This window comes from Protomyctophum bolini, assembly GCF_963924005.1.
Source record: "Protomyctophum bolini genome assembly, chromosome: 2".
In the NCBI taxonomy this organism is placed as follows: domain Eukaryota; kingdom Metazoa; phylum Chordata; class Actinopteri; order Myctophiformes; family Myctophidae; genus Protomyctophum; species Protomyctophum bolini.
Genome location: NC_137863.1, coordinates 24,064,853 through 24,083,214, shown reverse-complemented (window position 1 = coordinate 24,083,214; position 18,362 = coordinate 24,064,853). Strand labels below are relative to the sequence as shown.

Genomic DNA, 18,362 nt, shown 5'->3' with positions numbered 1-18,362 from the left:
ACTTATAGCATGTTACGTAGACAGCACTAGAATTGCATTTTATGTAGTCATAGCACTTTATAGTAAGTACACATGTATAATAGTATAGTACATAGTTTACATAGATACTCTGTTACGTTCTTAGCTTACGCATGTTTCATGATAACTACTTTTTATATATGTGATGTATGCCATGCTTTTTGTTATTGCTTAATGTAAATCGCTCTGGATTAAGAGCATCTTAATGCCTAAATTGTAAATTGTACCATATGTTTAGTCAATCTGTTTGTGGGTTGGGTATTATCACTGCAATTTAATTTAATTTTCTAAACACATTCATTTATTAAAAGGAATCAAAAAATAAAAGTTACACAAAAAAAGAATAAATATTCTTTCTGTATTCATTGGCTGCATCAGACCAGGCTTTCCACATAATTATCTAGCTCTTGCTCGATATTCAAACAGGCACCACCTGTGTTCAGGTGTGCTGGTTCTCACTGTGTGTGCGTGTGTGCGTATCCTGAGTAAATTCGTGTTTGCACACACACACAGACACACACACACACACACACACACACACACACACACACACACACACACACACACACACACACACACACACACACACACACACCGTTAGTCTGGCACCGGCAGCCAACATGCTTCTTTTGTTTAAAGTGGGAAATTTGGTATATGTTTTATTGGCCTAAAACATTGTCCATATATACATTCATGAATCGAATTGCTGACCGGCTGTCGGTATTGAGCAATCTTTTTATAGGGGAATATATGTGACCATACCATTAACAACCTATATAAGCCTATAACCTATATAAGATTTTCAAAATGTCATTATGCTTTATGTGCGTCAAACTAGGGGGTTTTCATGATTCTGAATTCCAAGCATTAGTTTTGCACAAAAAAACACTCCTTTGGCGAAAAATTTGCCAAATGTTCCCAAAATGTGCTGACCTCATTTGTTATTAAAGACCTACACAGTACAATTCTTACCTAGTAGCCTATAACTATGGAACAGTTCAATTACAGCTGTTTTGTTGTGTGTTTTTGTACTTTCTATTTTATTTTTTAGGTAGGCCTATGTCTACAACAAGTAATATTGGCTCATACCAATTATGTTAATACAATAAAGTGTCATCTTGTTTTAGGGGCTGGCGTAGAGTGAGTCTTGCAACTGGATTGGCCACGTGAAACAATATAAGGGAGCGTAGTAGTAGTACTTTTCTCAGGTTGGTTGATACTACGGCACCATGAAGATCCTCCTTCTTCTTGTCCTCTCGGTGACCCTGTTCTGCCAGGGATACAGCAGTAAGACATTTCTCTCATTTCACCACAGACAAACGTGTGGTTTTCGTTTTTGTCACAAAACTGTTAGATTGCTAGGATCTTGGTTTACATCTACCTATGATCTACCTAGATTACTATTTATATGCATTTGATGTATTACCTTGTGTTGACCTTGCTTGCAGGTCGCTCTGGATTAAGAGCGTCTACTAAATGCCTAAATTGGAAGTTGTAAATTGTGTGACCTTCTGTAACAACTATTCTTTTGGCTGCCAGACACCCTTGATTCCTGTGAGGGGAGGTGTGGATACGGAACAGACAATAGATTCTCCTGCCAGTGTAACCCAAACTGCGAGCGCTTTAAAGACTGCTGTTCTGACTATGTCAGCCTCTGCAAAGGTGAATGACTATTAGGCTGTTGTTAAATGAGAATACATGTGTAAAGATAACCATGACCATTGTGTCTTTTTATAGATGTGAAAAAATAGTATTACCGTGTGCTTCAAATGACCACTCACTCAGGTGTCTACCGTTTTCTTCAGGAGCCTCAACATCCTGTAAGGGTCGATGTGGTGAGAAGTACAACTCTCAGAACCAATGCCATTGCAACACCAAGTGCGGGCAGCACAAAAACTGCTGCAATGACTACACCAACCTCTGTGAGTAAAGATAGATCACGAGTCACGGCCCCTTGTTGACCATTGGTCAGATTCTGCATGCAGAGTACCTCAGCAATCTTAATCAGCTCTCTGTTTGTGTTACTATCTTCTATACAGAGTTGTTCTTTTGCCAACACCTGGGGAAATTCACATGGTGGCCACACTGGCTAGTCAGATATTATGAGTCCTTTCTTGTGCCACAAGGCAAAACACAAAATTGAACTAAAAATATTAAGAAATTATTGGTTATATCAGCCACCACCATGTAAATGCTGTTTAATGCTCCTCCCAGTTCAATGGGGGCTATACATTCTGTCAAGAGGCTCATATGTGTAGGCCCTGGCCACTGTACAGACATAAACTTGTGTGTATAGACACTTGAGCCTGTGACCAGTAGATGTCACTGTTCTGCTGTGTAATGCATTAAAACTGTGTGTGTGTGTGTGTGTGTGTGTGTGTGTGTGTGTGTGTGTGTGTGTGTGTGTGTGTGTGTGTGTGTGTGCGTGTGTGTGTGTGTGTGTGTGTGTGTGTGTGTGTGTGTGTGTGTGTGTGTGTGTGTGTGTGCGCGTGTGTGTGTGTGTGTGTGTGTGTGTGTGTGTGTGTGTGTGTGTGTCGTGTCATGTGTGCCTAGGACATACCCACAGAATGGTTGTTAGAGGGTTTCAACAGGTTTTGATGCCCAAAAAGAAGGCAAAAGGCTGGCAAAGTATTGTGCTGTCTCTGCTATAATTGGCAGCCGCCATATAGCAGAGACACTGTTATTTATACCCATAGAGTACTGAGTGACATGCCTGTTTGTATCATGAAAACATATGCCACGATTTAGTGAATGTAACCCTACTGCACCTATAATATTTGTGTCCCTGCATGTTTCTCCTTTATGTGGACATAAATATATGGTTAAAATATGTGTGTGTGACACTCTACAGGTGGTGGGGACAGTGGTGGTGGTGGCGGCAGTGTGATCACTGATTCAGAGATTCAGGCCATTTCTGAGGTTCTTTACGCTCTGGACTCAAACAAGGCCTCAGCCTCAGAGGTCATCCTTGACCCTCAGGCCCTGGTGCATGACTCCCAGACCAGCTCCCAGAAGGACCTGTCTCCTCGCCCGTAAGGCGGAAATATTTCAATATTCATTTTAAGGTAAACCACACCAATGCAACTCCTTGCAAGGAGTTGCAACTGGTGTGGTTTGGGCTTAAGAGATCCGGTTAACCACTTGAACACCAGCCTCCACGTTTTGTCGGGAATGTTAGCCAAAAAGAACAGATCAAAAAGCTTACAAGTCACAACACGTCGCAACTTGTAAGCTTGTAGATCGGCTATTTTTGGCATAGAGGTTTGGTGTATACTTTTGTTTTTAAAGCAGTCCTAGTACAGAGCCTCTGGTCCAGTTTAGTGTAGATTAGGGGTTATCTTCAGTGGTTAAAGCTCACTTTGCCATTGTAATAATAGTTCCCCTCTCGTATACTGGTGCTTACTCGTTCTGCCTTTCTACAGTAAATTGTTCTTCATTGGGTTTCCAGCTTGTTTCGCTACCTGAATGAAGAGGCTCTGTTCTCAAAGCCCACCTATGCTGCCTTCGTGGCTCTACTGGACAACTACCGGAGACAAACGGGACAGACAGAGGCTTTCACTCCACAGCAGCTGGCTGAACAGGATACCTTTATCAGGGAGTCCATGAACAACACTGAGCTGGGCAGGGAGCTATTTGCTTTCCTCTACACTAAGGGTAGGTCCAGTTAAAGCTGGTTCTCTTCACATTGGTCTAGAAATGTGTAGACAAGTGTAAAGCCCGATTGAAGCCATTTTTCAGTTGAAAATGCATCATGTTTTCAAAGCATATCAGGCTTAAATATCTTAGATGTTATTATGTGTCCTTAGGTCGCTATTCATCATCAGAGGAGTTCATCCAGGACCTCAAGATGATGTGGTTTGGTCTCTACTCCCGTTCCAATGGCAAAATGGATTCCAGTGGCTTTGAGCACATCTTTGCAGGTTTGACATGCCATCGATGTTAACAATCATGAAACCTTTGTGTTTACTTTGTTGAAACTATGCTTGTTTTTAGTTTTGCAATGATAATATATTTTAAACACTGCACAAACAATGTTTGAAGTAGTTTGAAGTTGAACACATTTTCTTACAGGAGAGGTTAAGAGTGGAAAGGTGTCTGGATTCCACAACTGGATTCAGTTCTACCTTCTTGAGAAAAGGGGCCTGCTTAACTACTACAGCCACAGCTTTGATGGGCCTGTAAGCATCCACAATATCAACTCATCATTTTGTAGGCCTCAGTAGGTTTCTTTTAATGATTGTCTGTCTGTATATCTATGTCTATATCTATCAGTGGACCTCCTACCCTGATGTTCTGGGGATGCAGTTTAAGTGGGACGGTTACTACAAGCAGGTGGGCTCTGCCGTCATTGGCTGCAGTCCTGAGTTTGACTTTGCCATTTACAGTCTTTGCTATATCACCCGCCCTGGAAAAAGGTAAGCATATCCATATACTGTACATACACTTGAAATGAAGATTTTATGTATTCTTGCGTATGCATCATGTTTTACCCATGATCTGCATTCTATAGGTGTAGTCTACGCCTGGGAAGGAAGGAGCTGATTCTTCAGACTTACACCTGGGATAAGACCAGCTATGGCAATGGGAAGAAGTTCATTGCCTCCGCATTCCCTTCCACGCCCAGATGAATTAGACATCTAGAAATGTCCATCACTCAGTAGCACTACTGTAGTGTCAATACATAAAATATTCTGAAATTGAACTTAAATGCACAATAAAAAAAGGTTGCAAATTACAAGTAAATAATATGTTATGTATGGTATGAGGAAATGTATTATTTGTTTAACAAACAAAGCAATATGCAATGATCTGCCCATATTCTAACTTTATTTCCATTCCAAAACTCTCAAATTGAATCACAACTTTCAGAAATTCACAATTCCACTTCAGAAAATACATATAGTAGATCAATAAAATTGAATAAATGAAAATACACTCCTGAGGGCACGATCTGAAAAAGAACGGCCATTTACACACCCCTTAACTGGCAGAATGCGGACACCCCACCATCAGCAGCATGTGCATGTTTGAGTTTGACACAGTCGCTTACAGGCTTATCAAAAAACAAAACAAAAACAAAATGCAGTGTCCTGCACTTTAAGCCATAGACACTAAATGACATTAACAGATCCTGTTCTGCTTGACCTGCTCTGAACAGTAGCCACTAGCCGGACCTGGTCGTATCAGCATGTCTATAAAGCGCTGTGTACCAACCCAGCTGGGGATAAGACTGTGCAGTGTGTGTGTGTGTGTGTGTGTGTGTGTGTGTGTGTGTGTGTGTGTGTGTGTGTGTGTGTGTGTGTGTGTGTGTGTGTGTGTGTGTGTGTGTGTGTGTGTTTGTGTCTCCAGCTGGGATGGGGGTTTCGTTTACTCTTTCACTCATCTAGGGTGACTAACGGGATAAACTCGGGGTCTGCCGACTGAACTGGGGGACACACTTGCACCACTGTTGAAAGAAAGTATTACCGGAGATAGATCTGCCACTGATCCCATTGTCCACGACTGTGTGTGCATTCATGCAAACTGGGAGTGTAAAAGCATCACTTCACAGGAAAACCAGGCCCTTTCAGTGGTTCATCTGATTTGGCCCTCACATAGCGGACAGAATCTCATGTCAGCCTGACAATAAAGTTAGCCCAGCAAAGAATTCCCCCCTTGCGATTTTGTCAAACCATATCAAATGTTCTGTGCCATTGACTCTTCAAATTAGAAGAGTAAAACTTCTCCCTTTTCACAGGCCCCTCCTTTGGAAACCAAAATGAAATCAAATTAAATCACAGTGGGGAAAATGAAAGAAAGGGATTCAATTGTTTCTTTTGTCACTCACACAACTTCATAATCGAATTATGGCTGGCCACCCGCCAGCCCCTCCTCATCTCCCCCCAAATGGGCTTCTCCTGGCAGTTTTGGCGAGCCACCTGACTTTTGTTTTGTAATTATATTATCCCGCTCTCTCTTTAGCATGTTGCAGCTAATGGCCGCGCGGGCTGCCCCAGCTGCACATGCAGAAACAAAGCTGCTTATGGGGCCAGACAATGGACCCTGTGGAAAGGGGACGCCTGAAGGCGGTCAGCCAATGAACACGCACATCAGGGGGCCAACGGAGGGTTTAGGGAAGGGTTAAAGGGTTTAGGGGTTGATGCTGGTGGTGACGGGTGGGGTGGGGTCACTCCATGAAGGGGTCGCATCAATGACATTGTTAGGTGGAGGACACATGGCCCACATCACCCTGGTTGGGACTGGGCTGGAGGGAGGTTCAAGTTTGGCTTAGAGATGCTGGTCATTTCAAAACTTGATGGCAGACCATGAAACGCAGAGCAACATTCATTCTCTCCAGTTCCAGAGGCGTAATTTCATAAAGAAATAGGGGTTCGCAAGAAATAGGTTACCACTTAAGCCCCATTTCTAAAATAGCAAAAATAGTTGATCAACTATTTTCGCTATTTGTTTGGGGCGAAAATAATGGTTGCATGGAATAAAACAGATAAAATGCTTATTATAACAAGTGTCACATGTAGATGGACGGGCATCGATTGCGATGAAATAAGATGAATCTGCAAAAACAATTCAGAGTCGGTGACAATATGCATAAAATAAGTGAATATGAGGTTAAATGTGAAGACTAGGACGCCATGCCCTGATGCCCCAAATGACACCCCTGTCCAGTTCACGTTTGGTTCATGAAGACTCTTAAAGCTACACTGAAAATCTGGATCATTGCATATACATTTTGAAGAAGATAGGTGGCTATAATGTTACAGGTTTAAATCCAAGGTCACTCTGTTTACGATATTAAAATGCCCATTTTAGGCTAGGTACACATGCACTCTACTGTATGTGTTGGCTCCCAGCCTCCCACATAACACATGTGCAAACATACACATACAAATGCTCCTTATGCTGAGGTATTGGCATCTCTCCTAGGACTTCCAGTGTGACAGATGGACAAAACTTGCTATCACCACTATCACAAACACTGGGGAACAGTGGGAATGCTGGGAGAGGTCATCTGATTTGTGTGTACTATTATGTGAAGGGAAGAAAAATTATCTGTTCTTATATGTGAGAACATTAGTTAAATGCTTCCTTTAACAAACCACATAGTAACACAATAGGTAAGTATAGTATAACCTGCCTAACCAATATGAGGTTGCTTCATGTACTGTAAGACATTCTGCCAGTGAAAATCATACCTGCAGTCACAGTATGGCATACATATATACTGTACGAGATCCCTCAGCATCACTTATGGAGCATGAACATTCAGTTATCTAACTGCTTTGTGCTGTGCAAAGAAAATAATATAAGATGCTATCCTAATGTGTCATTTGGTGTTAACAAAAGTCGGACACAGTAAATTCAATCAAGTAAAACATGTAATCATGCAATTTTAGTTTAGTAACGAGCAAGAGATAGGTGCAGCACACTAGACTCTGGTGCACACATTTTCAGACAAAGTGACATTATAGACAGACAAAGACACACATTCATCACTTTGAGGCTCAACTAAATATCATTACATTTACCCTGAGAATAACTATATAATAAGCTGTCAGGATATTCCCTAGTTTTTCCGACTCAGGGGATGTGACAGGTTAGGGCTATTCCCATTTTGGGCTTCAGGTGTGGAATAGGAAAGTGCAGAGACCCAGGGGGGAGACGCAGTTGATAGGGCAGTCAGCTTGGGAGTGTGTGGCCATAGAACCCATCATTTTGCAGCACAGTTAACCACTTGAATATTCCGGGGGGGAAGTTTGCCGAAAATAGCAAACTCGCAATGCTGTGAGCTTGTAGATCGACCAATTTTGGCGAAGAGATTTAGTGTAGACAGAAAGGCAGTCCAAGTACAGTTGTGAGTCAGGTCTGATTTACTAGAGAATTAGAATTGAAAGTGGTTACCTTACACGCCTTACATGAGCGGTGAACAACATATCCCCCAGATGTCATGTGAATAAGCGACAGATTTACTTTAATATATATCGTTAAGTGGTGGATGATCAAAATGTTATACTGTATGTCTTATGTGGGGGATAATGGTAGATAGGCCTATTGGGTTGCATGCACATTACTGTGTTGTATTTCACTATACCAAACAATCTTTCAGAATCACATACATTCATTGGTGCTGACACGTATTGGGCCTTAGTGTATATAGTGTATATATATATATATATATATATATATATATATATATACATACACACACACGATACACATTGTGTATGAAAACAATGTGGCATTTTATCATGTACATTAATGAGGACCAATTACATGAAGGTATGGTTGAAAAGTGGTGAAGTGGTCCTTTAAAATGATTGGAAACCACTGTATTAGACTACAGCAACTCTATACACTTGGGAGGGTAAATGACCCCAATGTCACACCACTTAACTGAAACCAAGTTTCATCATGTGAGGACACTTGTTCTGTCTCGTGAGGGTTGTCCCATGCAGGACTGGAGTGGAACTGGATGCACTGTTTGACTGACTGCAGTTCTCTGCCAACAGACCTATGTGCTCAAATGCAAGGATGGGTGGCTGGATGGATGAGGGAACACCTGCTCACACGCATCTTCAGGCTGTCACATACAGTTAGGCTCACACACGAATGAGCGCGTCTCCCCACCATTTAATGCAAAAGTGTGGAATTGGCGGCTGCCCTGCGCAAAGCAACAAAGCCCCCCCCCCCCCCCCCCCTGTCTGCCACAGTGAGCTTAGCCCCCACCACCACCCCCCAGTCCCCACACACGATTCACGTCAGGATGAGTGGAGCTTCCATGGGCCACGGGCCGGCCACGCGCACACTCACTCAACACAGGGATGAATTGGAAGTGAGTGGGAGGAGGAGCTTTACGTAGGTTATAACCATGAGCCCCTCCAGAGTGTCCCACAGTGATACTATCTGGACTAGGAGCTATAGGACCAACTCATATTCTACAAAAGGGACAAATTCAACAGGCTATACGGACGGAAGGCACAAAGGTTTCAGGCTAATCTTTTATAGGCTACTGGTGGGCAAACAGAATTTCAATTGATCAAAAACAAAAACAGCCTATATCAGATAGGCCTAGTAGGCTATTTCGTTCGAAGTCTTTGGCCACATCAATTCAGGTATGTAGGCTCATGCGTTTTTTTGTTTGTTTGTCAATATATGAAGATATATCACTGTCATACTTTTCAAAGGAATTCTTTTTTTACAGACACACCAACATAGCCTACATAACTATAATGAACTGACTCAACAACTCTTTATTCACTTTGCGTGACATTCTGTATTTTGGAAGCATGAATCTCAAATTAAAGCCTATAGGCCTAAAGGTTTACATGCATTAAAACTATTTGTTTTGCCTTTATCAAACATATTTCACTATTCTTTTTTTGGACAAAATTTGACTATTTTGACAAAATATTTACTATAAATGTGTCAGCGACATGTTAAGTTTAGATAGAAAATTATGGCTGCAGTGCTACTCAACTAGTGGAGAACGAATGAAATTATTACAGCATTTTGAACAAATGTTGTCAAGCCTGTTCTAATTCATTCTGAGAGTTCCCTGTCAGTGATCTGGGGATGTCTAACCTTGAGTTAATCCCCTGCTCGTCGCTTCATCCAAGTAAATCCTGCAATGGCCCAGATTGGAGTCGCATCCTGTCGTTGTGTGACTTTAGCTAGGCTACTCGTGGAATTACTACTTTAGAAGTTCCCTGGATTAGTCGTCTACTAACCCCGTTTTATGGGAGTTGGGTGGGGGTGGAGGGTTTGCTGAGATTGGCGTGATGTTAAACAGAACTATCATCGTGTGCGCGTGCGTGCACACACACACACACACACACACACACACACACACACACACACACACACACACACACCCCTAATGAGATTTGCATTTGACTGACATTTATGTAACTCCTACAAACCCAATCACACCTGTGGCACCGTTAGTCTGGCACCGGCAGCCAACATGCTTATTTTGTTTAAAGTGGGGAATTTGGTATATGTTTTATTGGCCTAAAACATTGTCTATATATACATTCACAGCTGACCGGCTGTCGGTATTGAGCAATTATTTTTATAGGGGAATATATGTGACCATACCATTAACAACCTATATAAGCCAAGATTTTCAAAATTTCATTATGCTTTATGTACGTCAAACTAGGGGGTTTTCATGACTGAATCCATTCCAAGCATTAGTTTTGCACAAAAAAACACTCCAAATGTTCCCAAAATGTGCTGACCTCATCTAATTTGTGATGACGGATATGGTCGTCTTTAGCCCAAGGAGTGTTTTTTTGTGCAAGACTAATGCTTGGAAATGGATTCAGAATAATGAAAACCCCTATAGTTTGACACGTCACAAGGATAATGAAATTATTACTACTAGCTAGCATCACCCTGAAGAAGGCAGTATTATCTGTCCGAAACATTGTGTGTGAGTGTGTGCGTGTGTGAGTGTGTGTGTGAGTGTGTGAGTGTGTGTCTGAGTGTGCGCTGTGCGGCTATAATCTTTTTTTCATTCAGCATAATGAAATAATGCCTTATTATTGCCATATGCTTTATTATAGGCAAATGATTGCCTTATATAGGTTGTTAATGGTTATAAAAAAAGAATTGCTCAATACCGACAGCCGGTCAGCAAGTGGATTCATGAATGTATATATAGACAATATTTTAGGCCAATAAAAATAAAGATAAAGTCACCAAATTTCCCACTCCACACCCCCAGCTACCGGACTACATGCAGAGTGCAGCAGAAAGCATACAGGGAGCTGTCCGGTGCTGAATTTGTCAGCCACGATTTGGAGGGACTCTTTAATCACAAACATAGGCCTGCTGCCTATTTGTATGATTCATTGAAAAATGTGATCGATCAGTCACTATCCAATTCAAATTAAATTAAATTCCATCCATTCCATTTTAAGTGGACTTAAGGGAATAGTTGTCCTGAATTTATTTACTGTAGCAATGAAGGTTTAACCTTATAGTTTCACCTTGACAGAGTGGGCCACACAAAGGATAAGACTGCTATATATAGGCAGCCTCAGGACTAGGTCTCCCAGCCCTGCCTTGTGAAACTATATTGGTCCAGTCAAGTGCAAAGCCAATATAGTCAAGTCATGTAAACAACATTACATATTAAGATGAAAGACACGGCAACGTAACAAAACTGTATTTGAATAGTTTTAACAAAGACCAAGACTCTATTATTGTTCAAGAAGAAGTAATCAAACATTTCTAGTAACCCACTCTCAAGCCTGTTTATTCAGGACCGCATTAGCAATGCATTTTGCTTGCTGCTTCACTGGGCTCATTTGTGGCTCATTTTATCTTCCAGGATTTCAGTCTTGCAGGGGTCAGCACACCTTGTACCACAGTAAAGGGGTCAGCACACCTTGTACCACAGTAAAGGGGTCAGCACACCTTGTACCACAGTAAAGGGGTCAGCACACCTTGTACCACAGTAAAGGGGTCAGCACACCTTGTACCACAGGGGTCAGCAAACCTTGTACCACAGGGGTCAGCACACCTTGTACCACAGTAAAGGGGTCAGCACACCTTGTACCACAGTAAAGGGGTCAGCACACCTTGTACCACAGTAAATGCAGTGATTTCAGTCTTGCAGGGGTCAGCACACCTTGTACCACAGTAAATGCAGTGCAAAGCTCTTCTAATTTTTATGGCTATTTACTCCTCTGTGTAAATGTTTGACAACTATCCTCTTGTTTCCAGTGTGGCATAATGACCAAGCCATATGAGAGACAAGATGAAGGCAAAGAGGAGGTCAGTCCTCTGCAGTGGATGGATGAAGATATGAGCTCTCCTGATGGGGAAATACCCATGGCCTCACAACACTACAGAACAAGTGGCCTCAGCCACCAAGCCCACGAACAGGGGAGCGAGGATGTGGAGGATGACGAAGAGGAAGAGGAAGAGGGAGCACAGGGAGACGAGAACGAACCCAAGCGACGAGGCCCAAAGAGAAAGCGGATGACCAAGGCGCGTCAGGAGCGTTTCCGTGCACGCCGCGTGAAGGCCAACGCCAGGGAGCGCTCTCGCATGCACGGCCTCAATGATGCCCTGGAGAACCTGCGCACCATCATGCCCTGTCACTCCAAGACCCAGAAACTGTCCAAGATCGAGACCCTTCGACTGGCCCGCAACTACATTTGTGCTCTGTCTGAGGCGCTGGAGGGCGGCCAGTCCACGGATAGCAGGGCCTTCATGGAGACGCTGTGCAAGGGCCTTTCTCAGCCCACAAGCAACCTGGTGGCTGGCTGCCTGCAGCTGGGCCCGTCTCATGGAGCAGGAGCCAGGCCCGAAGATTTACAAGGGGCCAGGGGGGGATCTGCTGCTTTAAATGGGGTTGGCATGGGGGTAGGGAGCCTGGGGTACTCGTCACCGGGTCTTCCAAGCCCCCCGTACGGCACCTTGGACTCCGCTCACCTGCTTCACATGAGGGCCATGAAGGGGGTCATATATGAGAACCACTCCTCAAACGACCACAGCGGTGGCGTTGGCACCCCGCCATACGATGGCCCCCCGACACCGCCTCTCAGCATTGGCAGTAACCTGGTCTCCAAGCAGGAGTCCTCGCCCCACTACCTGCCCCCACACCACTACTCTCCCCCCTCCATGGAGCAGGCTGGGCCTCAGGGTCAGCTCCTCTATCAGACTGCCGGCTATGAGGTGCACCTAGACGTGCCCTATGACCCTTACCATCCACAGCAAATGGTCCCCCAACAGATGGCCACTGTCTACAGAGACTAAGAGGGTTTGTTTTCCTGCAGCACGGACTGACTTTGGTGTCAGATGCTTGGACTTGAAGACTGAGTCAGATTATCTCAGTGAACCTAACTGCTATAGCAGTAGTAGTGAGTGTGTTTTACTATCTGTGGGAAACATAAGGATAGTAAAACCAGACGACATTGTATGGACATTCATAAAAATGTAGGGTTACATTTAAGAAAAGATTCCGGTTGTAGTTAGGTTAAATTAAGTTAAGGTGGCATTTTGTTTTATGACAAAATGATTTGGTGTCCCCACAAAGATAGCATGTCTGCGTGTGTGTGTGTGTGTGTGTGTGTGTGTGTGTGTGTGTGTGTGTGTGTGTGTGTGCGCGCGCGCGTGTGTGCATTTGCACTGTTTACAGTAGAATAGTGCTTTACTTTGTGAGAATCAACAAATGCTTGATAACATTTCTGATTTGTAAATGTATTACCAAATGATTGAACACCCTTCCAGGTCTTAATGGGAAGACTTTGTCATTGTGACCGTATTGGCAGTCATGACAGATGAGATGTAATTGTCGCTTACATGCATACTTCTTCATGCAGATATTCCAGGTATCTTTATTTATTCAAATATTTATATGAGCTCTTGTTTATTTAGTTGTCTTTTCATTTTGTATATACTGTGCAGTAGTGGTATTCTTTCTTTGTGACCTGTGTTAGTATATCTCAATCTCATCATTCTTTTGTGTTCCATTTGACTCTTTTGTCGATTCATTCTTGTTTTGCACTTAAAAAAACGTTTAGATGAACTTTGCTAGCATGACATCAGTGATAGCGATTAGATAGGATATGTTGATAAATGAACATGAATTCTTAACTCAAACAAAAGTGACAACAAAGTAACACATTAGGACATTCTCAGATAAAACCTATATGGAAACGGATCCAGCACGGAAATTAAATTCATGGTTGACGCAGGATTCTGTATTTATTGGGTTGAAGTAAAAAAAAAAAAAAAAAAAAAAGAGTATCTTTGGTACTGAGTGCTCGCACACACACACACACACACACACACACGCGCACACACACACACACACACACACACACACACACACACACACACACACACACACACACACACACACACACACACACACACACACACACACACACACACACACACACACACACACACACACACACACACACACACACACACACACACACACACACACACACACACACACACACACACACACACACACACACACACACACACACACACACACACACACACACACACACACACACACACACACACACACACACACCTACAGAGAAAAGGATAGAGAATACAGACAGAGGGACAGACGAGAGCCAGCGAAATGATAGGAGATGATAAATGAATGATGGAGGATTAATGATGGCTGAAAGGCCACGGAGGCTGCACGGTCAACACAGTCTGGCCCTTCTCTTGACCCCTGACCTTCCATTGTTGTGTATGTGGTGGCTCTGGGGACCAGGAGGGAGACGTGTCTCTGATGGCCGAGGGACACGGAGAAGAGCAGAGCAGTGTTGATTTTGACAGCACATTTTTATTTACTTTTAGTCTTTTGAATGAAATTCTATTAAGTTTTAGTCATATTTTAGTCATCTCAAAAGGTTTACTTTTAGTAGTTTAGTCAACAGTGTCTTGATGCCTGATTTTACACTTGGCTGCATGCTTAAAGAAGTCACACTGCGATGAGTTGTCAGCTTGTAGATCTGCTATTTTCAGAGCCGAAAATCGCAACCAAGCATAAAAGTACTTTTTTTAATAGATCTCTTATCCACTAGTCCCTCTCTAACATTTTTCGCCATAGTTTTAGTCAACGAAATCAACACTGCAATGGCGTAATATTATGAACATGAACCCACATAACAATGGCTTGATAAATCCCAAACACCTCTTACATGGTGATGGAGATGGGGTGGCATGCAACCTGTTCCCCTCCACTCCTATTTACCCACTACTTCATCTCTCATCTTTCTCCCTGGATCTTGTGCTTTAGCCGCATAATCCTTTGGCTGTCTTGTAATGAAAGGGTGGATGCTGTGAGGCCGGATTGGAGGATAAAGGTTTGTGATTAAAATGGCTGCACGGCAACAGGGTTTGGAGAGGTTCTCAAACTGGGAGTAGTCCAGTGGTTCTCAGCCGTGGCACCCTAGTGTGCCGTGACGCAAGTACAGGGGTGCCTCAGAATACTTTGGAATCAGTTTGAATTAATCAATATCACTTCTTAGCAAGACGGACCACCAAATCTTGTTGCCACACACGCTCACAACGCGTCACGTTGTGACGGCTTGTGAGCTTGTATAGATCAGATGGTAGAGAGAATGTTCCCCCCAGAATAGGGATGCTGAGATTCAAGTGGTTAAATGTTATTTTCAATCCGTCGTATATAATGGAAACATATATATTCTCTCAAGTTTTCCTTGTGACACATATTGTGTCTATAGGGGGAAAGACATTACATATTTACGTACCGTAATATGACATAAATGTAAGGTTCTATAAAAGTTATTTACAGGGGAACAAAAGGTTTGAGAACCACTGCTGTAGTCCCATCGTGTTCAACCCAGGTCCTCCCTGAGACCACAACCAAAATGCTGTCCACATAATGTACATAATACACAATTCTCCATACCTAGACCTGCTCCAACGCATGCAAATGCACTCACTTGCACATGCATATGCACATACCCACAGGCCTACCACACACACACACACACACACACACACACACACACACACACACACACACACACACACACACACACACACACACACACACACACACACACACACACACACACTACTTCAATCAGGATGAATAGTAGTTGGGGTGGGGTGAGAGGTTAAAAAAACCTAAGAATGGCCTGTGGGAGTGGGGTGTGTTTACTGTGACCTCCATGACCCCTCTTGTTCCTGCCCAATGATGAAGGCTGACAGGGAGAAATGGGGAGCCATGGAGAATGATCAGTAAATAACGAAGACATAGATAAACCTACAGGCGGCGAGAGGGGAAGCCCAAATTGTAAACTGGAACGCCATAAAAGGAGTCAACCAACATAACCGAGCTAGAAGTATTACGCATGTACATTATTCATTCAAATAAGAAGCAAAGTTCTGAAAGCAAAAGCTGAGAAAAAGCAGACAGTGAAGATAAAAGTGCTTTGAGTAAACAGTGTGGTCAACACTGCTTCTGTTGGCCCAATTGGCCCAATGCGCCTCACTGGTAGAAGTGAATGCCACCCACTGAGAGGTCAGTTGTTAGGGGTCAAAAGGTCACCTTGGGTCACATGGGTCACTGGTGGGAATGGTCTAGCAGCACCATGGTGGTCAGTCAGTGGTAGTATGACCTTGGGGGGGGGGGGGGGGGGCAACATGTCTCACGGTGTGTTTTGACACTGTTTAAAACAGTGAGCATTAGATAACCGTTGGGTAATGTTAGGGCCTTAGGGGCGATATTATGGATAAAATGTTGATAATCCTGATAAATCTCTGATGGACATCCCACGCTTGACTTGGCTTGGCTGAAGTATATTGCTTTGTTTTTACATGGATTAGCATAATCCTGTGCGCATTTGTCGTGCGTGAGTGTTTTTTGGTGTGCACATTTATCCGTGTGTATTTCTGTGTGCATTTGTGTGTACTGAGTTGTCTGTCATTTATAGCATGTATATCTTCCTGACACACAATTTAATCAGTATTATAATCATCATTAGATTTCTCCACTAGATATGCGACATGAGCATCCAGACCACACTGATAACTAAAAAAAGTGCCAGGAGACACAGGTCTCCACCAGGAGGATAGGAGTGTGTGTGTGTGTGTGTGGTGTTTGGCAAAAATGTTTAGGAGCAATATAAACTTATGTGTGTGTCGCGCCTTGGCCTGTTGTAGGGCCACCATGAGGCTGATTTGAAAACGGTCAAGTGACATTTCTTCCAAAGCCTAGTGGGAATCTGCATGCCCAGTTTCACCACAATCGGACGCTGCGTTGAGTAGTTGTGGCGATTTGTACAAAACGGGTACAAAGCGGGCTACTCCTGAAAAGTTTAAAGCCAATCGTAGCCAATGAGGGTGGATTATGAGAAATCAAACAAACCCGTCTTGATCACTATGGAGAGCATGTGTACCAATTTGCGTGAAATTTGGATAAAGGAGTAAAATTAGAAAATGTGTTTTACATATGTCGGCCTCCTGGTGGCGCTATAAAGAGCAGATGTGAAAAATTCCAGGCAAAGGTTTTTCCTGGGCCTCTAGGGAGTTGGCATACAAAGTTATCCACAGATCCGTGCAGTTAGAGGTAAAAACACTTTTCGGCCAGTTATAGCGCCACCATGAGGCTGAGTTGAAAATGTTCATGTGGCATTTCTTCCTCGGCCTAGTGGGAATGTGCGTGCACAATTTCATGGAAATCACACGATGTGTTCATGATTTGCAGCATTTTGTTTGAAACTGAGCACTCCTGCGAACTTTGGAAGCCAATCATAGCCAATCAGGATGGAGTCTGAGAAGTCTGTAGGTGTACTGTCCAAAAACTTGTTTTGCACAAAGCAGCCTCCTGGTGGCGCTATAACAGGCCGTTCTGGAAATTCTGGACATCCAGGGAGTGTGTGTGCAAAATTTGGCATCGACTGTGTTAACGGTGCCGGAGATTAGCTGTTCACAGACGGACAGACACACGGACGGACACACGGACGGACGGACGGACGGACGGAGTGCAAAACATACTCTCTCCCCATGCCTTCGGCCTGGTGGAGACAAAAACTGGATGTTGGCAGAAACTTGGGGGGGGGGGGGGGGGACACTGTGCAAATTGTGCATGTGAACATTGGCCTGGGAGCAGCTGCTATTATCTGTTATTTATCGGAGTAACAACAGTACAGTTCAAAATACATGGTGTGTGTGTGTGTGCATGCGTGTTTGTGCCTCCGTCGTCTATACATAGGCTTGTGTGAGTTATTGAGGATGAAACAGTATTAAGCAGCTGATCAGAGCTCAGTGTCTGAATCGTTGCATTAACTCCCTAATCCCAAAGAGGAGTGGAAACTGCAGCTCCATGTGCTCTAAGCAGTACGTCAAACATTATGCAGCTATAGAGGGTATGCACGTGACATCATCATCATACCCGGAAGTTATGCGGGAACGCCTACTGAAAAACGACTTTTCTGGCCTTGACAGCTCATACATCCAAACAGAAAAGGCCTATCTGATTGCAAAGTTGTCCTTTAACTGAACAAATAAAGGTGTAATGTCTTGACCTATATATTTTGAGGGTCAAGGATCATTCATAATGAAACTATTCTAAATGATTCATGCCGGTGTGCAAATCAGATTACAATAGGCTAATCACCTTTTACCAATTAAGGGATACCATGCTGAGCTTTGGTCTCATAAAATATTTATTATTTGCCTTTTAACATGTGTGCAAAACTAAAACATTAGGCCATTTTAATAACAGAAAATGAATGACAATTATACACTAACACCATTTTATGGGGAGTTGGGTGGGGGTGGAGGGTTTGCTGAGAGGGGCGTGATGGTAAACCAAACAGAACTATCAT

General features: G+C 43.2%; 2 protein-coding genes across 2 annotated transcripts; both read left to right on the top strand.

Moving 5' to 3' along the window:
• Positions 1–1,247: 1,247 nt before the first annotated feature.
• On the top strand, positions 1,248–4,646 carry endou (endonuclease, polyU-specific; the record flags this gene model as incomplete). Its single annotated transcript, XM_080784075.1, has 9 exons — positions 1,248–1,305; positions 1,558–1,680; positions 1,824–1,940; positions 2,870–3,050; positions 3,467–3,672; positions 3,825–3,938; positions 4,090–4,196; positions 4,291–4,433; positions 4,529–4,646. 9 exons carry the CDS (start codon positions 1,248–1,250, stop codon positions 4,644–4,646), a joined length of 1,167 nt encoding a protein of 388 aa, XP_080640201.1.
• A 7,111-nt stretch (positions 4,647–11,757) lies between these two features.
• Positions 11,758–12,786, top strand: LOC308333325 (neurogenic differentiation factor 4-like; the record flags this gene model as incomplete). Its single annotated transcript, XM_080789657.1, has 1 exon — positions 11,758–12,786. One exon carries the CDS (start codon positions 11,758–11,760, stop codon positions 12,784–12,786), a length of 1,029 nt encoding a protein of 342 aa, XP_080645783.1.
• Positions 12,787–18,362: the final 5,576 nt, after the last annotated feature.